General features: G+C 37.6%; 1 protein-coding gene across 1 annotated transcript; it reads left to right on the top strand.

Annotated features, from left to right (window-relative positions):
- Positions 1-3: 3 nt before the first annotated feature.
- On the top strand, positions 4-25865 carry LOC111336556 (ATP-dependent chromatin remodeler CHD1L). Its single transcript, XM_088743036.1, has 34 exons — positions 4-277; positions 2690-2796; positions 3403-3496; positions 3752-3808; positions 4637-4668; positions 5547-5628; positions 6588-6647; positions 7433-7526; positions 8196-8257; positions 8505-8534; positions 8937-9006; positions 9667-9762; positions 10248-10298; positions 10930-10975; positions 11228-11301; positions 11733-11846; positions 12103-12217; positions 12644-12752; positions 14471-14521; positions 14650-14702; positions 15153-15179; positions 15598-15710; positions 16490-16576; positions 16951-17003; positions 17527-17610; positions 19203-19282; positions 19809-20002; positions 20431-20529; positions 21765-21835; positions 22571-22685; positions 23154-23262; positions 23754-24005; positions 24378-24453; positions 25220-25865. The coding sequence occupies exons 1-34, from the start codon at positions 62-64 to the stop codon at positions 25343-25345; spliced, it is 3099 nt and encodes a 1032-aa protein (XP_088599162.1). The 5' UTR covers positions 4-61; the 3' UTR covers positions 25346-25865.
- The last annotated feature ends 704 nt before the right edge of the window (positions 25866-26569 follow it).

Here is a 26569-nt window from a genome sequence, read left to right as displayed (position 1 = left end):
GCCTGGCGATATCTTTTCATTTTTGGCCTCATCTTTCACTGTTGCCCGTAGATTATATGTCATGCACAAAATAAAGAGCAAATTGGAAAAACCTCAAAATATTACAGAGGAGGGTGCAAACAATAGTCTTTCCCAAAAGGATTTAGAGGAAAATGGTCTTCAAGGAGTTCAGTTGCGCAGTTATCAACTGGAGGGAGTGCGATGGATGAAGCGTTCTTTTGAAAATGGTCAAGGATGTATTCTTGCAGATGAAATGGGTCTTGGCAAGACTATTCAGGTATGAAATTAACTATATCGTCAGTCTATTTGGAAAGATTCCGCATAATCCCAAACTATACTAAAACGAGGGCCGTAGTCTCAGCGGCAACCCACTGTTTTCGTCATTGTTTTCTCAATCCAAGAACTGCAGGTATAATAAATTGAAGTATGGGACGGAGCGAAAATCTTGCCGTTTATTTTGTTAGTGAATAATGTTCTTAGACAGTTGTTACGAGCGTGGAACAAAGAAAAAACTCAAGTACTCACCAATACCTTTGAAGACTTTAGTTTTTGATGCTAAGTCAGCAAGAGCGCGGGTGTTACGAAAACTAAGACCCTCCAAAGCAAAGACCTAAGACCTAAGACCCGTCTTAGTTTTTGAGATTACGAAAACTAAGACCCCCTAAAATCAAATCCGTTGAAATATAAAGTCAAATTGTAACAAAAACAGGTCTAATCTGTCAAATTATCTCCTGTCCGATCCTTTCTACCAAGTTTTAGATCTTAACAGTAAATTTAGGGGTCTTAGTTTTCATAATCTCGAAAACTAAGACCCCTCTTAGTGTTCGTAATTACAAAAACCAAGACCCCCACCAAACCATTCTGTAAAATGTCTACAAAGTTGATTTACGACCATTCAAAGACTATAATCCGTAAAACAACCAAAAACTACAATCGTACATGTGCCAGAGGATCTGCTTCTTCTAACAATATTGCAGACATATATTTTTGGCATTGTGGCTTTATAAAAACGATGAAAGCCATACACTACCTACATATAATTGTACACTGAAAATATGCCCTACCCTAATTGATCTTTAATTTTGTCGTTTATCCTTTAAATCAAAAAATTGGCTTTCAATTTGAGATGGATGTTTTTCTATGTGTCTCTGCGATCGAGATTGCGTTACCTGTGACAGTGCTGAATAACTTATGCACACAGGCTAGGTTTTGGCGGATTGCACATGGACATTAAATTAAGAGCCCACAGAAAGCTCATATTCGATAATAAATCCAGTTAGATTTCCTGTGTTACTGTAACATCACGAAGCAAAGAAATGTGACAAAAAAAGTGAAGAAAAAACATGATGTCTTCACAAATAGTTTCACTACATGGGGTGTAATCCAGCTGTCAGGGAAACTCTCCTGACAAGTCCAAGCTCCAGACAATAAAATGAATTCCCTGGCAGAATCGGTCACATTTACTGACTTCTACGTTTTGCCAATGAATAATATCGGCAAGCAACAGTAGCCACCCTAGTTCCACTTCACTGGTTTCGTAAGTTTTTACGCAAGAAGTGATCGGCAGCAGCCAGGACAAAGTGGAAAACAAACCTTGGGGAGTCGCAAGGAATACCTGGTTGCGATTTCCGGTGTCAGTGATTAACCCCTTTGTTCAGAAACAGATAAAATCGATGTTAGCACTTTCCCATATTGCAAGACAGTACAGAAGTGTTTTTGCTCGATTGATCGAATATGAGCTTTCTGTGGGTTCTTAATTTAATGTCTGCAGTCATAATTCGACTTTATAGACATTTTACAGAATGGTTTGGCGGGGGTCTTAGTTTTCATAAATTTTACAAAAACTAGAGGGTTCTTAGTTTTCAAGATTACGAAAACTAAGACCCCTAAATTTACCGTTAAATTTGACCTAAAACTTGGTGGAAAGGATTGGACAGGAGATAATTTGACAGATTAGACCTGTTTTGGTTACAATTTGACTTTATATTTCGATGGATTCGATTTTAGGGGGTCTTAGTTTTCATAATCTCGAAAACTAAGACGGGTCTTAGGTCTTAGGTCTTCATTTTCGAGGGTCTTGGTTTTCGTAACACCTGCAAGAGAGCTTCTGTTCATTGGTGAGTTGGACCAAATTCTGGGACTATTTACCAATATCAGCCAAGGATTCTTTGTCATGCATGAGAAAGAAATCCAAATGCTATTGTTATTATGGTATCTTTTATGCTAATATAATATATATATCTTATTAACCAAGCATGAGGGCCGTACTGAGAGAATATTGGCCCGAGGTCTTGACAGTACGGACCGAGCGCAGCGAGGTCCGTAAAAAAAAGACCGAGGGCCGATATTCTTCCAGTACGGTCCTGAGCAAGCTTGGTTGATAAGAGATTTATTATATGACTGAAGTTCAAAGGGACACAAGTGCGGTATCATTCGGGACCATTCAGGACAGTGCCCGGTCCAATACTTAGAGAATATTGGACCAGCAATAGAGCATTTTGATTGGTCGATTTTAGTTATTGGCCCTCTGACTGCCCGAGTCGTGTAATAAAATAAAATATTGTGGTGTGTTACAAAATTGCAGGGCAATGCAAGAACATCCTTATGTTTTTCTGGTTTTAGAGAAAAACAAATTACTTTTTGTATTGAAAAGAAAAACATCTTTTTGTCTATTTTCATTTTCTTTTAGACTATTGCTCTTTTGATCTACCTTCAAGGAACAAATAATTGCCCAGGTCCCTTTCTCATAGTGTGTCCATTATCTGTTTTGCAAAACTGGCAAAGTGAATTCTCAAGGTAAGTGGAGACAGCCAGCTTTGAGTTTGATGATAGTTTTGTGCTTTCATATGAACCCATTTGGATTGTATTCCATAACGATTATTTATGAAAAGGGAATGGTTAACCAATCTGACAATTTTGAAAAAAATTGAAAACAACCTGGAGTTGTGCAATTGCTCTAGCAAAATTGCAACTCTGACATGACTTTGTTGTTGCCTGGCAGAACAGGCATTTTATTTCTTGTTTTTCAGGGGAGTAGCAGGAAGCTCAAGTCAAGTAATATTCCTCCCCCTATACCAGACTTGTACATTCTGCTTACTGTGCATCAACCTCACACCTATCTCCACTTGCCTGTAAAACAAATTAGAACACCTCTTTTCAGGGTAACACTATGTCCAGGGTTAAACTTTTCTTTATTTTTGATGTTAAAAAAATCATCCTAAAAGCATTCTCTCCTCTTCCATCTAAGGCAACAATGAGAACATTTTGTTGTTTGTTTTTGGAAACGTCATTTCTGAAAAGTAATCATTCTTAAATGTGTTAACTCCCCATCATGGCTACATGTAGTACTAATGGTGCTTGCTGTTTATGTAAATCATGTAATGCAATGCTTTTCAAATGCAGATTTTCTAGGCATCAAGTTGTACTGAGCTTCACTGGTGATAGAGATGAACGAGAAGAAATAAAAAATTCAGTCAGGAAAGTGTTCAAATCTCAGGTGTTGTAATCACTCAGTACTTAATGGGCTCAATGTGATTCTTTTATATCTTCCACTGACTGTAGTCCATGTCATATCTTTAATGAATGTTGTGAATTCCCAATGAGATGATCATGTTGTGTAACTCTCAGTTCCAATCTTAAGACTAATTTGTTAGTGTATGGCTTAACTAATTCCCTTTACTTTTGATTGGCTGGAAAATGTCAATTAGTGAGATGTGAATGATATATTTTGTTTGGGGATTTTATTTTTCAGAATTCTGTTCATAGAAATGAACCTCTGTCATTTCATGTCCTTCTTACCACATATGAGGTATGTCGGATAAGTATTGATTATTAGTTATTTTTTTTAATGATATCATTGTTGCTTTATCTAATACAAGAAATATGTATCAATGATGGTAGTTGATATATTTTATTTATAAATATAGATATATATGTACATTACTTGTACAGAAGTATATATATATATTTGAATGAACATACAGTATGTTGGTTCTTCACTTACAGCTAAAAGTGCTGTTTTTGAAGTTTATGTTCATGCATATGATTTATTATAATTGTTGAACTATAACTTACACAAAATGAAGGGTCAAACAAGATGTTTGATATCCTTCACCTACATTCAGCAGATTTTACCAGCTTTCATTGGGGTGAATGACCAATACACATGAACATGTATCACACAACTTAGTTACAAATTTAAAAGTACACAATATTGAAGACAAGTTACAAAGAAACATAAAAAAATTTATAGTGTGCAATGGCTACCATTGATTATAGCAGAATCCATTATAAGTGCCCACAATGTGGACTTGCTGAACAAGACATTTGAATGGGTCAGCAAATGTCACCATTGGGACACATTTTTGCACCCAGCAACAGAAAAACTAATTCTAAATGTTTACTTAAATGTTTAATTCTTATCGTACAGAAAAACGTCAGTCTAACAAAGGCTTAATGCATGAAACACGAGTTGTATATTCATTGTTATAATTATGAAACAAAGGAAAAGTGAAATATAACAAACTAAGGAAAAAAATGAGAATTAAAAAAAAATAATAGTAAAAAGAAAGAATAATATCAACCACACATAATGTATCATGATGTGTGTTTTGTTTAATTTATCTTTCACTGACAGATGTGCTTGAGGGAAACAACTTTCCTTTCAAAGTAAGATTGTTATATATTTAAATCATTTGTTATAATGAACTAATTGAAAATGTTTTGGATATATCAACAAAGTTGAAATGGTAAATTGGCCACCGTAACGATTACAAAAGCTGATGTTTCGAGTGTTAGCCCTTCGTCGGAGCGAATAGAGGAATTGTGGGTTGTGTGTGCTTTTAAAGGCAGAAAATGGAGCTACGTTATTGGTGGGAATATGGCAATGAGAAAAACAAGAATAAATTAGTGGAATGAAAAGCGTTCATTGATCCCTGTGGGATTTAGACTGCCAGTTTGAAAGATGAGCTTTTGTTCAAGATTTTTACGACTTTCCATGCTACCTAAGTGTAAGGAAAGACCGCAGATTGCCATATGTTGCTTAGAATGATTAGGTAAATTAAAATGTCTAGCGACTGGTTTCGATGTGTCCTTGTCATTCCTTTCCACGTCTGGAAGGTGTTCTCGGAATCGGTCACCTAGTCTTCTGCCTGTTTTGCCGATGTATATCTTTTTGCAATAAGTGCAAGTTATGCAATAGATTACATTATTGGACATGCACGTGATCTTAATGGATCGTTTAGGTCCCGATATTTTATCAGTGTTGTGAATGAAAGGACATGTTTTGCATCATGCACAAGTGCATTTAAAAGTGCCTGGTTGGTCATTAGTCTGAAAAGAACTTCTGACCAAAAAATTCTCTGTTTTTGTCGCGTTTGAATGAAATGAGCGGAGGCTGCGAAAAGATAGTGCTTGTCTCTGGATCGTTTTGAAGTAATTGAAATTTGAAATAATTGAAAATGTCCCTACTCTAGAGATTACAAGAATTTGCCAGCGAATTCAAAACCTGTGACAATTTTAATAATAACCTGTGATATACTACTCAGATTTCACTGGAAAGCAATGATAGTAGATGAGGCTCATAGACTGAAGAATTCCAGGTCTTCTCTTTATCAAGAACTGTCTCAGGTTTGTGTTAGTCGAGGGTGAATACTAGTACAATATTTTTGTGCAACCTTTGCTTCTACATGTAATTTAATATATACTGGTTGGTGGGTCTGATTTATCATATTTGAATGACTGAGATTCAAATATTTTGATTCAAATGGCACCATGATTACTTAGTTAATAAGTGACATCAAACTACTGAAAAATTGGTTTGTGATCAAGGGATTTCAGCAATTTCAGAAGTAGGCGTATATTAGAACATAAGTACAGTCAAACCTGCATATAATGGTGACACCCTTGGGAAATGGCCAGGTGACCGCTGTAGGCAGGTTTCCTTTAAACTCTCCTGGAAGTCAATAAATAGCATTTTTATGAGCAAATAATCTCTAAATTTACGTTTTATTGACAATAACGAGTAACAGCAACACAATAAACACGATAAAAAGGCCCATGCAAAATGTTTGTGATTCACTTTTAAGGACTGGGTTCAGTAAAAGTCTACCGGAAGCTAATGAACAACGTTTTCAAGTAGGAAATCACCCAATTTACATTTATTGATGACAATTTAAACAGAAACGCATTGAATATGACAAAAATGCCCGTAAATGTTCTTAGACGTGTACTTAAAGGGAGGTGTAGTATACTTTAACCTAAGTTTCCTTGTAGGCAAAGCTTTTAACATAACAATGTGCACGGCACTTTAATTAATGTTATCTGCTGCAAGTATGTGTTGGACATAAGCGATGACATGTGTTTAGTACTGATAATTTGTGTTTTTGTGAGACCCCACACCTTCATGGCTGTTAGTTAACGAGCTGATGAATAAAGCTTGTCATTATTCGTCACACCTAACCCATATTCTCATTCCTGGTCTCCTCAACAATGTCATGAAATTGCAATGAAACATTATTTTATGTCTTAGTAATATTGATCTTTGCATGGGATGGAAGGTCAAAATACTCCTTTTGCCATCCTTTTAGTTTGAAAAAGACTTTGTGGTATTGCTGACAGGAACACCAATTCAGAACAGCTTGAATGAAGTAAGGTGACTTTCAAATGATTAAGATTTAGATCAGTAACTTTTAATAAATGTGTCCCAGAAAAAAGGGGATATCATTTATATTATCCAACAAAAAGCACTTGAGAGTGTCAGAAGAGCACTGAGGGGAGAGCTGTGGCATCACAAACCATACTGGCCAGTTTTTATCCTTTTCAATTTTATAAGTTGTACATTGTCTTTGGAGTACACTTCTCCCTGTGAGACCTATACTTGTGACAAAAGTAAATTTATCTCCAATCAGTTTTGGCTTAATAATTCTTAACCCTTTAACTCTCAGAAGTGATTAACCTGCAACTTTTCCCTATAATATCTGTACATTATCCAGCCAACATGTAATGAGAATACTCAAACTTATCAGGTAGAAGTTGTTAGTCTTGATCTAATACCAAATTCTCATGACTTATTTACAAGGAAATGTGTAGCAGCTAGAGGGAGGAGTTAACAATCAAATCTCGGAAGTTAAAAGGTTAAGGGCTGTAGGCAAAGTTTTAACCAGTGAAAAATGATAGCCTCAGATCAATGAAAGTCTTACTAATGAAATGTGTATTATACATTAAATGAGTATACTGGGGTTTAAGACTGCTCTTGTTGCTGTTGTTTCTCTTTGTGAAAGTTGCTAAAGGTTGTAAATTAGTTTGATTTTTTATATTTAATGATTTTTGCTGGAGGCAAATACCCTTTTAAAATAAGGAAAACTTCCCTTGATGGTTCAGTTTGTTTTAGATTCATTTTCATTTGGTGTGGTTTATTATTTTAATCTGTCAGCTGTATTCGTTGCTCTCATTTGTGAGCCCTGACATCTTTTCTCTTGATGCTGTGGAGGAATTTGTGGAGGAGTTCACAGATGTTCATAACTCAGGTACCATACATTGATTGGTTACCCTTATTTGATTTCAATTTTTTTCACTGATCAGAAAAGCTTTTACTTTGGAGACTCAATTACCTATAAGCCTGGTGGTGTCTTGGTAGTCTCCTTGCCCTACTGTACCTTTGAATTCTTAAAAATATTAATTTTGATAGAAGTGCAAAGTAAATTATGATAGTTGATGATGAAGTTTCTTTTGGATTATGTACTGTTCAGTATTCTGTCAAAAACAGTTTTTGCCAATGCCCATCAGCAATAGAACTCATGTCTTGATGTGTATGAATTCAAAGCAATCCTTGCAGTAATGAACCCTTAGCTACTAAATTAATGTAGTGGTGGAAATAAGGCCTGGAAAAAATTTAAACCCATGACCTTTGCGATACCGGTGCAGTGCTCTTCCAACTGAGCTAACAAGCTAAGTGGGAGGTGGTCATTATGTTGGTTCATATTAAACCTGTCAAAGTGATAAATCGTTGAATTTGAACATATAAAAATCGTGTATGAGTATTATAGCGATTTCATAAAATGTATGAAAGCAATCCTCGCTGTAATGAACCCTCCTTATGAAGTAGTGTAAATAAGGTTCATTAAATTAATAAACAATTGTGTCTTAAAACAATAATTGGTTAACAGTAGTACTACTAACTAGACTCATAATTTCAGACACAAGTACAGAGCTGCAGAACATTTTGTCTCCATTTTTGTTACGTAGAGTTAAGTCTGAGGTGAGCCACATCCTTCACTAGCATACTAGATACTAATTTTAAAAATTCATGCATGAAGTGTTGTTCATTAATTTTACCTCTTTGTTGGACTTTTTGTTCCTTGAACATTCCAATTCAAAATTAAATTTTGTTGATGTTAATTATAAGTCTATAAAAATGATTTAAGACAATCATTTGGTGAGGATCATTTTGATTAGTTGATGACTAATGACAGTTTCATTATCAGTTTTTTTTTTCTATATTTCAGGTGATGGCACATTTACCAATAAAAACTGAGGTGAGAGGTGCATGCATTTTCATTACATGGTGTATGAGAAAAATTGTTGTTTTATTTATGGCCAAGGTTACAAGTGGGCATTAGATTAAGGAAATCATTAGTTCTGACTGGCTACATTAGCTGGTTCAGGAGTACTCAGGATTGCTTTCTTTCTTCTCAGAAAACTGAAAGTCTCTGGGGTAGTCATTTGGCCATATTCATGCAATGATGCATAATTATAAACCTTTGTAGTATTAACTTCTTCAGTGAAGAGCTGCATAATGGCATTTTTCACATTTGAATGGGGTATTGATGTGGTTGTAGTCCATAAAAATTGAAATTATATCCCATTCAGATTCTGAGTCATTGAGGCTGTATGACTCTTTAGATCCTACTGAGGAACAGTGGTTTCTGATTGAATAGGTCATTCTTTATACTGGTATGACAGATCTACAGAGGAGATATTACAAGGCCATCCTTATGAAGGATTTGGGTAAGACTTTTTCAATACTTAGTTGAGTAAATCTAATTGCTTGTCAATGGCATGTGTAGCCCATTAAATTTTCAAAATTGAAGAATTCATTATTCAATGCATGTTAAAGTTCTCCCAGTGCATCTTGTAGATTATTTTCAAAATTGATATTATTTCTTTGGGACACTTAATTTCTGTAATAAATATAAGAGGTTACTTGGTGAGACAAATAATTATTTCACATAAGTTGCAGTTTAATAGAAAAATATGGTTTTCTGTTGGTATTTATAACGTTAAACTCCTAGAGAAAGAAGCAATTGGGAGGGTAATATAATTACAACAAAATAAAAGCTACAGCACTTTTCTTTACAATTAAGTACAACTTTAAGCTGTTACAGTAACTGTAGGCAAACTGTTACAACTGTTACAGTAGCTGTAGGCAAACATTCTATGCTTAATAAAGAAACCCAAAAGAATCCTTAGGGGTAGGTCAAGTTCGCTGCACAACAGGCTCTCAGTCAATCAATCAATCAATCACACAAAAACACAACCATTATCCAGCCATTTTGACCTCAGGCTTGGTCAATAAAGTATACGTATGAAGGATCAATGGCTATCTGTTGTTTGTCAGGCAAAAGTTAGGATGATCTATTTTCAAATGTATTTTTTATCATTTTCTAGAGGCCTTTAATTCTACAAGTGGTTTCATGAAGACAAGACTGATGAATATTCTGATACAGCTTAGAAAATGTATCAATCATCCATATTTATTTGATGGTAATGCTTTGAAGATCTTGAAAGTTCTTGCCATTATGACTTAATTTTTGTAGCAACACATTCTGTTCAGTGTTGTCTGGCATTTTCGCCCACAGTTTTTTTTTTCTGCTTCTGTGATTCCAAGTCTCAAATAACTGCAGCATAAGTACAGTAGTTGGTCAAAATCCAGGTACACATTGAACCGCCAACTTTACCAATGTCTGCCAGGGCTACTTTCCTTTTTTAATAAGGTGGCCACTGTTCAGATCAGGAAGTCTTGGTTACCATTGCAGCCACACTTTTGGGATGTCTTGTAACACCCACTCCTTTGAGGGAAAATGTTGCACAACACCCCAGAAGTACTGTATAGCTGCTAAAGGGGCTAGTGAGGTTTTGGATTTACCTCATTTCTATTTTTCAAGCTGGCTGAATCTTGGTCCGGTAATTAAATCAAAGCTTATTGAAAATTTATCATTTTATTTACTGGTTTTTGATTTGTTTCCAAGGAGTGGAACCTGAACCATTTGAACTTGGTGAACACCTTGTTGATGCAAGCGGTAAGTTAATATTATTATAACTTTTTGAGCGGTGGTGCCTTTCTCTTGCTGATAAGAATATTTTACAATAACTCGCAAATAAAAGATTGCACCTATGGTACAGATATCAGTTAGACCTGCTTAGAATGGAGATTGGAGGGGGGGGGGGGGAGGAGGAAGAAGGTGGCTAGGTCGAGGCATGTCCTTACCCTCGCAATACTGATGTTAAGCGAGTTTACGTCACGGAACTAGAAGAGGAAGGTTTAAAAAGTAAAACTTAGGTTGAAAGCTCAGGAGAGATTTCTTCCGAAGTCGTTTGCTCAGTATTTTTGTGAGTAACCAGTTAGTAACCAATTATTGGATGAAGTCGAGCATTATCTTATGAATTATCAATGCCAAGGTCTGAGTTATCTGCCGAAGCCGAAGGCTGAGGCAGGTAACACAAACACGAGGTTTGATAATTCATGACATCATGCGGAAACCGAATTCGATAATTGTGTTAATCGCACACTTTATATCTGCTGCAGATATCAATTAAGTTATCATGACAATTTCACACGCTATTGTTTATCGACTGAATGTCCTCAACCAAACATAGTCAGTATCATAGTAAGACAAAAGTCTATAGTCATTTGTGTTGGTCAATTTTCAGGGAAACTTCGAATTATTGACCAGTTGTTAATTTTCCTCAAAGCAAGGTCAGTTGATAGCCAAACTGCACGTCAACAAGACGAACTAAACAAAACTGAAATCAAAGATACGGATTTATCAAACGACAGTTGTGTATTTTACGACACTCCTAGATTTACGTTTTGGTTACGTTATGTTGCATTGTCGTGTTGTATGTTGTGTATTCATTCCGATTTTGTTTCGTTTTTCGTTGTACTAAGCTACTTTACCATTCGTTATATCTCGTTATCTTTTGCCTACTCTCTCTGTTTGCTCTTAAGGGGACACAAGGTTTTGATGTTCTCACAGATGACAAGGATGTTAGATATCATTCAGGACTATCTTGGTTACAGAGGTAAACAAATATACCAACCAATTTTAGTTTAGGAAGACGTAGTGAAATTTTTTTCCGTGTCCTAAAACCTTCGTTCTACTTCACCAAAGTGATCACTGAAAGATTCATACAAATATAGGAGCACCCAATCACAGGCATTGCAATCCTTGCAAGAATACTTCTCTCGGAGGCTATAGTCACATTTCTGAACGAAAAATTGCTCTCACTTTCTTCTTAGAGCGAAAAATTGCAACCCCCTTCCGATTCCTCTTTATTCTGACCATTCTTATTCCTTCTGGGTAATTATTTCTTTCTTTACTTTTCGTTCTAGTCAAAACAGTATTTTATAAAGTAGTTTTGTCAGTCACTTACAACAAATTAAAATAGATATTAGTGTAATAATACATCATCGTAATTGTCTCAATAACGATTAGGATCCCTCATTTCTATAGGCTATTCCTATGAACGACTGGATGGTTCTGTCCGTGGAGAGGAACGCTATCTTGCCATTCAAAACTTCAACGAAACAGAAGACACTTTTATATTTCTTTTAAGCACGAGAGCTGGTAAGATGAATGGTGATCAGATTTGTGCCCTGAGGTTAATCCAAAGGTCGAGACAGCGAGTGGGATTCGGATCGGAATTGATCACCGTCAAAACGTTGCTAAAATATCATACTTCGTTTTGTAAGTTAAAAATTGAGGCGCAATAGATTAGCCTGGCGTATTTTTGCCTACAATATAAGTGGAACCGAGTGAGAACAAGAACAACAGTTTTTCATCACAAGGGTCCCTAAAGAGTGATCTTTTTCTTTCCATCAAGGTGGCCAGGGCTTGAATCTGATGTCTGCAGATACAGTGATATTTGTAGACAACGACTTCAATCCCCAGAATGATTTGCAAGCGGCGGCAAGAGCGCACCGTATCGGGCAAACTAGGTATGATGACAAGTGTGATCGTAGTAGTAAATGGTGTAGCTGTTGTAGTAATGTAGTCTGTTTATTTGCACCCGAGTTATTCAACCTCGTTCGCAGGGTCTCTCCTCTTCCGCCCCAGGGGGCAGGAAGATGAGAGACCCTGGGAACGAGGTTGCCTGGTTATTGTGTCGTTTTCTTAGTTAATTGACCAAAAGGGAAACTTGAAAAGACGAGGAACCTATTACGGACAATGAGAGACTAGTATCCCATCCAGGGGAGGGAGCACAACTATTGTTTACTTGTAGCTATGGAAACTGGCATAAGCCCGCCATGAGACTTATGTTTAACTGTGTAACAGCAGTTCAGGACTGAGCAGAAGATTACTTTAGTACTGGGGCAGGAATATTAAAGACTGTTTTTGCTCTCTGCTTCTCTTGGTATCAATAGACCTGTGAAAGTTATACGACTTGTTGCCAGAAGTACAGTTGAAGAAATCGTGTTGAAAAGGGCAGACGACAAGTTGAAGCTAACAAATACAGTTATTGAAGGGGGAAAGGTATCACTGTAATCCTTAGAATGGTATTAATCAGTTGTGTTTCCAGGGCTGTCATTAGAAGCCGGCAGCCGGCGATTATCGCCGGCTACTCGGACGAAAATCGCCGGCTACTTCGCTCACGAAATAACATCGAAAGTTTAGATACTGAACAAGTCTGACCAGCATATTCATTTCCTTGGTAGAATTATGAAAAGTAAAATGCCTATCTTGCAATTTCTCAATCATTTTATTAGGTAGTTTTCACTGAGATTCCCTCATTGTCAGAGAACTAAATAAAAATCTCTCTCCTTTATACTTCATTCTACAAATTCAATAAAATTTGATCAAACTGCCACACCAGGCAACAAACTCGAGTTTATTCATAGCATTTGTAGACAGAACCTTCTCTTATTTTTTTGTTTTCTTTAAATACGATCACAGAGATAAGAGAGACTGCCTTAAAATGTCTCCAGGAAAAGGCTTAAAATGGTATTTGGGCTTGTGTAACCCTGCAGGCATAGGAAGAACTTTCTGCAAATTTAGATTTATTAAATTTTTTGTTCTCGATTGTGATTGTCTTTCTGGTGGGAAAAACCCCTTGAAATTGCTGGAAATGGCATTTGCTTGACCATCGATTTGACAATTTTCTTAGGGGGGGGGGGTGCCCACTATTTTTATCAGCCATCTCAACTGACTAGTCATTAATAGTACTGTTCTTTTCAAGAAGTGAGACTTGCTAGAATTTCTCTGAGGAAAGGCAATTTTTGGTAATGTCAAAATGTTTGACTCATTTTGCTTCCGGGCGCTTTGCCTCCTGGACCCCCAACAGGGCTCTGCCCCTGTACCTCGCTGGGGACCTGGCGGCCCCCAAACCCCTCACCTGTGAGGGGGCCGCCGGCTACTTTCAAAATATCTCCACCTACTTAATAATTTAATAATAATAATTTATTTACTTATATAGCGCCCTTTAACATTAAAGGATGATCAAATCTTATTGACAGCCCTGGTTTCTATGGATTGTGTCTTTATTACTTATTCGTTCGAATGGTTTTGTTTTCAGCCACGATTTACATCGCGTTTGGAAATAAAGTGTCATCAACTCCAAAACTAATGTCGTCGCTTCAAAGGGCTACGTGTTCATTGTTTTTTTTTTTAAGGAAGTATCGTTTAACATATTTTCTTTTCATTTTGAGCGTCGAAAGGTCTTTCTCAATCGGAATAGAACGGAAAAAATAATCTTGAAAAGTTTTGAAACCTCGCGGCTAAACTCGACGGGAAAATTTCACCGATAATAACGTCATTCTGAAACATCTCTATGAGCCATCCATTAATTTTTTCATAAAATACTAGCCAATCAGAGCGCGCGCTAGAATATAGCTATGTTATAATTGATGCTGACTCTTCAGAGTACAGGAATGAAATGGAAAAATAAAAACAAGAAAAAGAGTTAACGACACAGAATGCTATGTGCAGTCACGTAACCTCAGGGCTTAACTTCAGTGAGAAGCACAAGCACGTGGCTAATTTTCATACCTGATTTTTAACTTGGTTTGCCACAGGCATCCCACGTACTAAATGGCCTGAGGTGTTATGACAGGATAACACCTCCCAAGTGATAAATGCGTCTATCCTCAACACCTGATTGCTTTACATTGCGTTGATATCATAGGGAGAACGTAAATGTCAATCACTTCTTGAAGTTAAAGGGTTAGCTAAGTAATTGTTTCCATATCTTACAGTTTTCAGGTAACGTCTCAGCTTTAAACCAAATTGCCGAGACTCCAACACAGGTAACAAATGCTGTATATTCTTAGTACATGTTAGACATCATTAAGATTCATGCATTGAATTTACACTGGTCAGGACTGTATTATTTCTCACCTTTTTGTATTTAAGCTTCTGCACTGTGTATTTGTAGCTGACAGACTTACTCAAGTACGGCTTGGACAAGTTATTCGACTCAGATGAAAGGTACCGTATTTCATAGCTTTCCAAGGTTTCAAGAACAGATTTTGACAATATAAAAAGATATGGAGAAAGCGGGCAGCCTGGACGCCCTGTCGTATTGGAAAATGTCGCTTATCCAGCCGTTGTTTGTGACAAAGCTTTTCATGCTGTTATGAGCTGCAAGTCTGAACCATTGAATAATAAAGGTGCAGAAACCAACAGAAAGAAGTGTTTTTTTGGATAAAGGCAATTGTAGGGTGTTGACGGCTTTTTGAAGATCAAGGCAGAGCAAAAGACCTGTGAAGCTTAACCCTTAAGGGATCTTGTAGATTTCTGTTACAGGCCATAGCTTGCTGAGCCACCCATTATCATATGTGATGCATCGCTGATAGTCTCGCCGAACCGTCCGCCTCAGGTTGGTTCACCTCCAGTCACCTCTGTGAATTTCGTCTCATAGCTTGTATCGTTTTACAGGACTCTTACAGAGGAAGACTTGGAAAAGTAAGTTAAGTCTGTTTAAAAATCGAAACTTACTCCATCAGGGAAAAAACTCCTGGATCATTTCATAATTTTCGGGGGGAAGGGGAGGGGGAGAGGGAGGAGGAGGAGGAGGGGGAGGAGGATGGGAGTAAAAAAGGTGACTGCTGCTTCGAGGAACAGGAGGGTTTGTTTTAGTTTTTGTTTTTGTTTGTTTGTTTGTTTGTTTTTAATAAAGTGTATTTCCTGAATGTAATTTCCGTTTATCGTCACTCAAATAAAGGATGGTAAAATCGCGGCGGTAAAGAAGTAATTGATGAAAAAGTAAGTTGTAGCTACAGAAGATGCACTGAGATCGTACTAACATCATCTACTGTTTGTATCATTGAAGTAAGGCTGTGAATGAATAGAACTGTATGACTGAATAACCTGGTTTGTTTAGGATTCTAGGAGGAAGTTTTAACAATGAGTGGACTGTGGAAGATACAAGAAACCCAAGTAATCTGAATAAAGACGACCTGGTTTCATGTATGGAAACGGATGATGGTGAAAAAGGTGGCTAACAACTAGACTTGTACAAAACACAAAAATTGCACTGCTCCAGGAAATGTAATCTAAAGTATGAATTGTGCAAAATGCTATACTTTAACAAGGAAATGGGGCAGGAAAAGACGGCTTTCATGAACATTTTTTTTAAAAAAGGTCTTGAAAGCAACGAGAAAGGTGCGGCCTTTAAACCCGTTTCTAAACCTAAGCAATAGATGACCCTCTTGGTCTTTCTTTGCGGACATCCCCATAAGGCAATATTGAGAATTTCAAGATATGGGGCAAAATTGATGGATGTCAAATCTGCATCTTCTCCTCTCGGAATTCGCTGACAATAAATCGACAGCAGCATAGCTCCACACTCTGATGAACTCGCTCACATGTAACCCCACAATCCCACACGTTCTAAACGTCAGTCTCTTGATATTCACCCGGGCGGTTTATCTGTCGCTATCACATTCAAGTTTATAGTCAGGTTGGTGTCCACTTTCCCGCTGACGCAGGATAACAGTTGCATAATCGTGAAACTCTGGTTCTGTTCTGGCGTCTTTCATTTGCAATGCTGATTTACTATGTCAATCAATGTGCTCACCCATGATTTCTGATTCATTGATTTCGCCATTTATATTTCATCAATTATGTTCCTTCGATTTTCAAGTTTGACAGATAGCTTTTCAAAAGCTGCATTTCTTCCAACACTTCAGTGTTTCTTCGCACTTAGATCTCAATCAAACTTAAAATTGTGGAATGAAAAGTTAACTGTTATCGACTGTTTCTTTCCTGGAAAGCAATAAGTGACATGTATGTGTATGAAGGCCACGACTACCGAGAGACAAGTGTGAAAGATCAAGAGGCATTCGACAACATGATGGCTGGTAATTATGACAATTTGCTAACTTTTGAACGGTTAAATCGCAGCTTTTCACCATATCTTAAAATATTGAAATACTTTTTTACTGCAAACCCTATGCAAAGCAAAAACAATGCCAACAACTCAAGAAGCTAAACTTGCTCTCGGTTGCGCCTCGAGCGACTCTAACGCTTCTCTTGTGCTCCACAAACTTCCCACGTACATCCATATCTCGATATACGTACGCTAAGCATGAACCAATCGTTAAATGTTGCTTATTGAAACTGTAATAACTTCTTACTTTAGACTAGTTTTCGTCTTAATCTTGAACATTTCTCTTAGCTGGTAAAAGTCCAACTTTAAGAATGACTAAACTTTTGTTCGTGTCCAATTTTGCAGACATATTAGAGGAATCCCAAACAGAAGAACGACTTCTCCGAAGCGAGAGAAAGGTTTTTGTAATTTTCTCAAATAAACTTTGTTCTATGATTTTCATCTTCTGGACCCGTATGGTCGAAGGTTGGATAACGCTATCCACTGGAGAAATCTCTATCCGATGGATAGCACAATAGGTTTTTCTATCACTTATCCACTGGAAGGCGATTTATCGTTTGGGTAGCGTTATCCTTCCTTTATACAACTGGGCCCAGAGCTGTACTTCTCAGTTCAGGTAATTGCTGTAAAACGGCAAACTGAAAAATTTAACTGTAAGTCGTAAAAAATTACAAATTTTAATCGCTAGTAGTTAAAAAAAGTTAACCGTAAGAAAATATTCTTTCCACGTTAACGGAAAGTTATTAACCATTAGCCGTTAAGTAACTAAAATTTGCACCTTTATTTGTAAAAGCCATCAGGCCATTGAGATCTTCTATTCTGTTATTGTTATTTCACGAGTAATGATAAGGATTGTCTCATTCTGTCTTGTCTTTATTATGGCATGATACTCGTAGTTATTTTCTACTGTTTTGGTTGTAGGGAACCGTAGCCCAGTATATTGACCTTCCCATGAGAAAGCGTAAAATTCTCTCGCCAGAGGAGTTGGAGGAGCGAAAGAGAAAGGTATTCTTCTTTTATCAGTAGTCACCAGCTGAAACAGTGAGACCTGTAACCGGTCAAACCAGTTAGACTAGAGTACAGGGTACTGATCCTAGTCAAACTTGTTCCCTTCAGACCAGTGGACCTTTTAAGGACAACAGTCTCAGCGTAGATCACAGATAGAGCGAGATGCCTTAACATTAATGAAATAATTCTGCTTTTGAATTTATGCACGTTTGCAACAAATAGTTGAAAAAGCTACCATTAATCTTATTTTTTATAATTGTTAGTACTATCGTTATTGTAAGAGATAGACAACGTTTTTGAGAGACATGTTTCGGCATGCTTATGCCATCTTCAATCAATGAGTAACAGAATTATACTAATTACAACGTGACACCAAACATCAAAGGTCAACGTTTCTCGAGAAACACCAGAAACACTCCATGTCTGACCATATAACTCTGGAATCTGCGTTTTTTTCTACCGAGGAAAAGGTTAAAATTCTTAGTCCTGGCATCACGAAAGAAAGATTGAAAGAATGGCTGCCATTTCGGAAAGGAACGGCAAAATTTTGTCGCGTTTGTTCATGACTATGGTTGTTGTTTCTCTGTCGGCCTTTTTAAGGTTTAACTCAGAGTCACGTTTCAAGGCCCTCAGCGCCTTGCGTTCGGCCGGAAGAAAATTATCTTTTGGCTTTGTAATTTCCATTTCTGAAAGGTCACTTTTAGCCTCTTCTAAATAGCTTTCAAGGGCTACTGATTTTTGTTAAGGTCAGGTTTGATCCTATTTATATAAAAAGCTTCTTTGAGTTTTAAATCAATTGAGTTGTTAGCAGAATCCAGAATACTAAAGCAAGAAAGGGAGTATTTGTTCTTACAAGAAGGAGATGTGTTTAAATGCTTAAAAATATGCGAGTTTTTATCGCTTTCCGTGTGCCCCTTTATCCTAGTAGAGAAGTGGCGACTAGTTTCGCCAATACAACGGGAATTACATCCCGCACAAGAAAATTGATAAACTACTATGGATTTTAGAGCATCAGGAGTACGATCTTTAACACTAAACATGTTTTTAATTTTAAAAGAAGTGAAAACTAGTTTGATATTTAGGTCCGATTTACAAAAGCGCTTAGTGAGTTGTCGGAGTTTGAGTTTCGCTATTTTAGTTACAATATTTATCATACTTGCTACTACTACAACCTTATGGAACTATCGTTATTATTATGACTTGGTTTTTGGGCGACTAATAACTGGGCTTATTACCCTTTCAACCTTCCTCCACGTGATTATGTTTGGATGGGTAACATAATTGCCTTGTCTGAGAGAATGTAATGAAACGTGGACTTTTCTGAGTATGTACTTTGTATGGGTAACAATATCTCTCCTTTTACACACTTAAATCTTCGGAAAGGAAACTTTTTTTGGAAAAACGTAACGTCAGGCATCATCAAAGAGTTCGAAAAAATTGTAAATTGTGTAATTGCACAAAATTTAAAATACATTTAAAAAAAAGTCGCTTTCCTACCCCCCCTCCTGTGTTTCTCTATTAGAAAGGTTAACCAGTCAAAAGTTCAAAAAGGATCGAACACACTCCCTAAATTCGTGTTGTTTTTCCAGAGAGAAGAAAATGCAGCAAAAAGAGCAAAGCATAAGGAGGAGGAGGAGTTGAGAAAGGAAAGAGACAGACAAAGAAAATTGTGAGTATTTTATTAAAGTTTTATTTACCTTTTCAAGAGGTTTCAAGAGGCAATGTTTCAATGTCTCTTTCTGAGGCCTGTTTCAAACCCACTGCGCCAACCTGGTCAGTTAAGTACGGAAGAAGAGAGGCGTCGGTATCTTCTCTTTTTTGTAAAGCAAGCAGTGATAAGTTAAATGGAGTCTGTCGCTTATGCAACCCTGTAGCAGGCACTAATTCTCACTGCGTTCTTGTCGTGTGCCGAACGTAAAGAATAAATTAAGATGATTTATAGTCCCCCTCTCCGACATCTGAACATGCTTTTATATAACCCTTATTCCCGTACCCAGGCCCCATACGAAGTATTTAATCTGGTTTATCAATCAGCAATCGCTCGGAAGTGGCTCTTAAGTCGACCTTTTTTTGCGCTGAGGCATGATGGGAGTGGTGTTTGAAGAATAATTAAGTAGTGGATTGTTTCCAACAGGTTCCATAGGGAGCTTTCCATAGTGCATTTTAATTTTCCCGCATTGATGTTGTTATTAAAGGGAAAAACTATGGAAGGACGCTAATTACTCAACCCTTAATATTGTGCTGGATGACGAAGAGGACGAAGATGAGACTAGCGATTCATTCGACGAAGAAGATGAACGTGAGCTAAGAGATATTCGATACGTACGTGGTGACGTCACGCATCCCATCAAAACATGCGGTTCCAGTGCCATTATAATACACTGTGTTGGTGAGTGTGCGATATAAGAAAAACCCAGGAATCACTTCTATATAATTACTTGAAAGGCTTCTGCTATCCAAATAAAGGCTTTCTGCAGAATCTTGTAATTTGCCCAGTTGACAACTTTCTCAGTTTTGCAGTTTACCCTTCATTGTCTTTATTTGCATTTCATGGTTGATCTTCTTACACGGCCTTTAATTTTGTTATTTTCAGAGCTCATTTTATTTTTTCCCTTTAGAAATTTTTGTCGTTTCTTTCAGCGCCTTTCTAATAAATAATCTTCATCCCCTCGCTGATTCATAGACAAAGCGTTCAGGAAATCTCTTAATTTTTTTAATAATCAGTTTTGATAAGCGGAATCTTGCGATATTTGTAGATCTCGTCATTGCTTCCAATTGACCCTGCGTAGCATACTGATAAATCGATATTACCAACAGACGACTCAGGAAGGTGGGGTCAGGGAGGACTATTCTCCGCGTTATCTCGAAGAACACCGCGAGCAGAAGCTCACTACGAGCTAGCCAGTAGATTGAAAGGTATTATGGTAGTTTTTACCATGTCTTTATCAAGACAGGCTGCTATATCCCGACTTCCTAGAATATTCGTATTTTCGAAGTTTGTTTTTTGGGCCAGCGGTGGTTGCTCTATCAGTTACCCAATAACTAAACAGAAAGCTTCAATCCTTGTGTTGACGCACAGGTAGCCCAACCCGAAGTCACCACCTTTCTTCTTTTTTACGTACCTAGAGTTACTCCACTGGAGGTGATAATTGTTTGTTATAACCCACTCATTAATTTTGGCACGATTTTATTAGTTACTTTACGTCACGTGGTGCAAAATTACAGGACAGTTATCACGCAATAAGCCCCGTCCGCGTCGATATTTGTCCTCCGATTTTTTCCGTGAAAAAGAAACGTAGTCAACACAAGAGTTTCAACTTTTCCGTTCTCCTGTTTACATGGAAGGAAACCAAACTTGTTTTTTATTTTTGCTTGCTTGTGTCAATCACGCGCATTCGCCATCAGATCAACACTGGCTTTTTTACTGTGTTTACGCGCAGTTTAATTGCGATGTGAAAATTAATGGGAGGGTTATGAAAGAAATAAACCCCGTTCTGGCTTGCTGGTATGTCGGCTGTTAATGTCCTTGGCTGAGAGTTTGTCCTCAAAATTTCATATTTTCCCTCGAAGCTTCGCTTCTCGGCCAAATATTCATTTTTCGGACAATCTCTCAGCCGCGGACATTATCAGCCGACATACCAGCCGCCCGAAGGGGTTTATTTACTAATTATTTCTAAATTAACTTAAAACTGAGAAAAGAAAAATTGCGGATGTTGTGAGAAAACTAATTGCAATCAGCTGCTTATTAATTTTAATTTTTTTTCTAATTCATAAAATGAATTAAATATCACTGAAGAGCTTAAAATAAGTTCAACTATATCTTGCTCTTCTCCGTTTCTTATATTTGATTCGAAAATCTGTTTCAACAGTACGTACATGTATACAGTTTTTTTTGGTAGAAATCCAAAGGAAAATTTGTTGTGGAAGGTGCTGTTTTTGCAAAAAGTGCTTTGAACGTTTTTAACAAGTGTTCTGTCTGCCACCTTTTTATAGCTTGAATCTTCAGGTGTTTTGGGACGGGATGATACCTTCGGGAACTCGAAGCTTATTTTGTTCAAAGTTTTCGTTAAGTGCCATGTGAAATCCCCCCGTCGGCGGTATGATCTAAAACCATTAGTGCTGCCATCATCTATGATAGCTGTTTTTTTTAGATCTGAAGTTAGGAGATACACATCTTGTCCCACTTGACGATCAAGAAGACCCTAAGGATTGCTGTGATTACGTACGTTTAATAATTTGTTACACAATTAAAAGCTTTAACTAGTCAGCTTACTATTATGATCACATCTCCGACTGACGCTTGTCACTCTCTCTAAAAACAGCCCTATTTCGGACCCTGAATACCTGAACCAAAGTCAGCTTAAGATAGGCATATCTCTTAAAATTTAACCATCGCCTTGATGGAACTATGTTTTCCTTGTGATATCAGTGGTGTTCAATTACTTCAGAATTTATTGACTACGAGTATTGCTACTCCGCCTGAGTGGAATGTCATGGTAGGTGAACCCCAGCATTTCGTCAGCTTTCTGCGGTAGCTTGCTGGTACTTATTACACTCCTTGTTGTGGAAAAGCTTAATGAGAATAAAGCATCTTCCCAGTAATCTCTTTACAATGAACCGACCAGGGCTCGAACCCGGACCTCTCCACCTGGAATTCTATAAAAACTGGTAACAACTAAGATCTCATCCAGAGAAGGTTGAGGCATCTACACGGTTCCTTTTTTCTTGCAAAAGAACGGCTTCTGTAGTCTGATTTTGTAGTCCCCAACGTTTGCAATGCCAATTATTCTGGAATAGAAAATTAGAAACCGAGTCCTATGTTGGAAAAGCCAAAGAAGTTGTTAGCAGTGGTAGCCGCTTGTTTATCTTTTCTGATAGATCATAGACAACATTCAATGACAAAGTGCGCAGTATTCAGTCCCTTTTTAGCTTCACTGATATTTATTTCTTCTCCAAGGTGGCTTTGATAGTGGCTCAGTCACGTGATAGGCAGAACAGACTCTCGGGAATAAAACTGACGTCACTAAGTCTAGGCTTGAAGCGGATAGCTGTGGCAGCAAAGAAAATGAAAGGTAACATTTGAAAATAGTGACAACAAATTAACAATCGACAGGTTTGAATTTGTAGAGCAGTTTTATTCCGAAACTTTGTCTGACATAAAAAAATTCATTCTGAAACTCTCTATTTGATATGAAATCTCCGAAATTTTGGGATTTTACTTTCTTGGTTGGAATTTGGGTACGGTGACGGGGTAACCAACGACAACGGAGTAAATAAATAAATAAAGGGAGTTAATGGATGAAATGGTAATGAACTCGTCTTTCTCCTACGTTATGTTTTTTTCCTTCAACCCTATGCATTTATGCCGAGTGTAATTAGGGACGAAAATCAGTAGATTTTAGAATCAGCTGTGTAGAGTGACTGAGAGAAAAGAGTGAAGGTGGAGGAATCCCCCAACCTCCTTTTCATGAAAAGAAATTTACCAAGTACTACCCTCCGAAAATGTGTAATTTTATAGAAAATGACTCTTTTCTCTCCAGCCACTGTTCACCTTCCTCGAATTGGCTACAACACACCAAGCTTTAACTGGTATGGCACGGAGAGACTGTTACGGAAGTATCTTGTCTGCAAAGGAATTCAAACATCAGTGTATCCTTTGTGAAGTAGTAGGTTGCAGAGATGGTGCTGTGGCGACAGCCTACACTGACCTCCCAGTACTGAGGACTGGGTTCGATTCTTGGACCTGAGTGACGTGGTTGTCCACGTGTTGTTTGTCGTTTTCGTCCTTTTTCGGAGGTTTTTCTCCTGTTTCATTGTGTTTCCTCCTTAATAACCGATCCTTCAAATTCCAATTCGATCCGTGAATACCATAAGGTTAGAAATTGTGTCCGTTACAAAAGTGGTATTAATCTGTTTCTCTTTTATCGCAAACCTTTTCTTATATCTTTTAAATTTGAATTGAATTGAATTGTTCAGTGTGGAGTTAAGTCGCTTCTCTTGAGGTGAAGTGAACTCTCATATGAGGGAATTTAACTTTAAGGGGGCATTCTTGTTATGGGTGAAATGACGAAATCTTAGTGATATCTATGTTTTATTTTGTATCAGTAAAACTGAACCAATAGATCTTGACACTATCGCAGATATTATTTTGCTAGACGACTATCGGCTACGAATAATTCAACAACTCTAACGCCATCAAATGCGGATTCACAAACAAACAGAAATTGCAAGACGAAAGACAAGCGGGAAACATCCAAGGCTAACGAACCTTCTCACGGCGAACATCGAAAGAGTACAAAGCATTCACTGCCTGATTTCATGTTCGGTGTAAATGTCTTGTTTCATAATGTTGAAGAGACAAACAGGAAGCAATTGACGCGCTACCTGGTGGCATATCCTTTGATCTCCATTTTTTTTTTGTTTTTTTTGGCATGCCTAGTAAAGTGGAATTCTACTTTATTGTTCAATAGAAAATATGATTTAATCCTGACAGCCAACCGGGATACCTTATAGACCCTTTCCCGAAATGGCGACCAACGTCGAAAAAATTATCTTAAGGGAAAATGTTCCCTAGATTGCCGTCTTTGAGAAACGTCTTTGAGGTCCGTGAATGACTCGTTGTTAACAGGGAGACTTTTTTTCTTTGCCCGAAGCCTGTGAAAAATGATTAAGATAATTTCCTGAGTTAACTAGTTATTTTGATAAAATTGAAGAGTCAGTAATGTACAACGTATTGGAAAAGTTAATCTTTAACATTTGTTTAACTATAATGGCGATGTATCACACATTGCGTGTCCGGATGTGACTCACGTGGTAACTTGTGATGATAGCGATCAATATGTAAGTATCATGCAGTCGTATTTTTTATTCCAGTAAACAAAAACAGGTTGATTGTAACGAACTTAATGGCCAGGTACTGCCGGAGCTTATCCCACTCATAGCATGAGGTGCTTAGCTCTGCAGTGCAGTATAGTTTCTTTCTGGACCCGTTTCTCGAAAGGCCCCGGTAATTTTACGGGCCCAAACCAAGTTCGAAAATGTACTTTTACATTTTACATTTCATTCTGTATCTTTTCCTGTTATTTTAATTGGCTAATTTCAAAAGTCCTGAAATCTTGATCTTTAATATGAACACGACACACAAAAAAAGCTCTTTGGGACTTGGCCTCATTTTCGAAACGAGTCCTGGTGCTCATCCTTTTATGTGATAATAAGTTTTCATTCACATGCAAATTAAACTAATTTTCACATAAATTGTTGAGCACCAGGCCTCGTTTTGAAAAAGAGGCCAAGGGTAATTCGGAAATGGGCTATTCCTTTAGTGTAGATAACCCCTTAGAAATTTGTTGGGCATCCCCGACAGTTTGTTGGTCCCGGCTATTAATCTTCTTACTAAAAAAAACAACGCTATGACATGATCAGTGATTCGAACTCGCTCTTTAATTTTCAGCCGGAATTTAGCACGCAAATCGTTAGTCCTCTGCGTCTACCATGTCATTCCTTTAAAATTGGCGACTTTGTTACGTTTAAGTCCCATTTTCTTCAGACATTTTTTCTTGTTACTTAAATTGAGCTTTCCATATATTTTTTTAATTGCCCTTTTCAGCATTCCTCTCAAGAATTAAACGATGATGTGAAGGTCGTCAGTTCGAAATGGTTGGAGAGTTGCTTCAGGAAAAGAAGAATCCAGGAAACAGCACCGTATGAAATACACAGGAAGGGAAAAAATTAATATTGTAGTGTATTTGGCAGCGATTGTAGTGTATTTGGCTTTCTGGTCCAGTGGTCAGTGCGCTGGACTCTAGGTCAGATGGCCCGGGTTCAAGTCCTGGCTGGGGCTTGACGTTGTGTCCTTAAGCAAGACGCTTCACTCACATTGCTTCGTCTTCTCGGATAGGACGTAAAGCCGGAGGTCCCGTCTCCTGCACCTATCAATTAGTTAATTTCGGCAAGGGACGTTAAAGAACCCACATCACGAGATTACTGTGATGTGGTCTGGCCTGTTTACTGGGAAGGGGGGGAGGGGGCATCTGTAAAAATTTCTCCTTTATTAATTGTAAACTGCCGCCGGCAGTCTGGAAAAGTCCCCCGCACAGTGTTGTAAAGCGCATTAGAGCATTTACATGGAAATGCGCTATAGAAATTGATCTATATTATTATTATTATATATTATAGACGAACCTCTCATAGTATCATTCTTCTGCCTTTAGCTCTCTCGAAGAGCTCATTAAAGCTGTTGTGCTACCAGTCTATTTCTCTTGATTTTGTTTTTTGTAACCGCTGCCTACGTAATTGGAAGTATTTCAAGTTGCAGAGAAGTAACAGAGATTGCTGTGAGTCGTAGTAGATGGCGCGAGTCACAAAAACATACCTTTCTCCCTATTGAACCCTTCTTAGCAACCGAAATTTCTCAGGTAGAAATATAGTACTCATAGATAGAAAGAAAGTACATGTTCCAAGTAGGAACATGTAAGGCAATTTTAAGGCTGTTCATATTCACCGACGTCTGTATGACAAGAATTCGCTTGTCTGATAATACAACAGAGGACTTTCGAATTTGCTTCAGGGTTTTTGTGGGAGATCAGGCCCCGGTTGTTCGAAGGTTGGATAACGCTATTTACTGGATAAATTTCTGTTAGGTGGATAGGGTAGTATGTTTTTCTATCACTTATCCTCTGGATAGCGATTTATCCGTTGGATAGCGTTATCCTCCCTTTCTAAAACTCGGCCAAGATGAGATTTCAAGCTAAAGATAGAGTATTTAGAAACTAGCTTGAACCCTTAAGAGTGATAGGATCTAATTTCTTTCAACAATATCACCAATGTATCATAGATTAAGGTCAAAGGAAATGCAGCGAGAACAGTATGGAGAATATTCTGTCAGTGGGTTTGGAAGGAAGAGAAACGAAATCAATCAAACTGTCGGCTGAGCTTACTAAATTGGGAGAAACTAACT

The sequence above is a fragment of the Stylophora pistillata genome, chromosome 13 (assembly GCF_964205215.1).
Source record: "Stylophora pistillata chromosome 13, jaStyPist1.2, whole genome shotgun sequence".
Classification (NCBI taxonomy): domain Eukaryota; kingdom Metazoa; phylum Cnidaria; class Anthozoa; order Scleractinia; family Pocilloporidae; genus Stylophora; species Stylophora pistillata.
The sequence above is the reverse complement of the archived record's forward strand: the minus strand, read 5'-3'. Positions and strand labels throughout refer to the sequence as shown.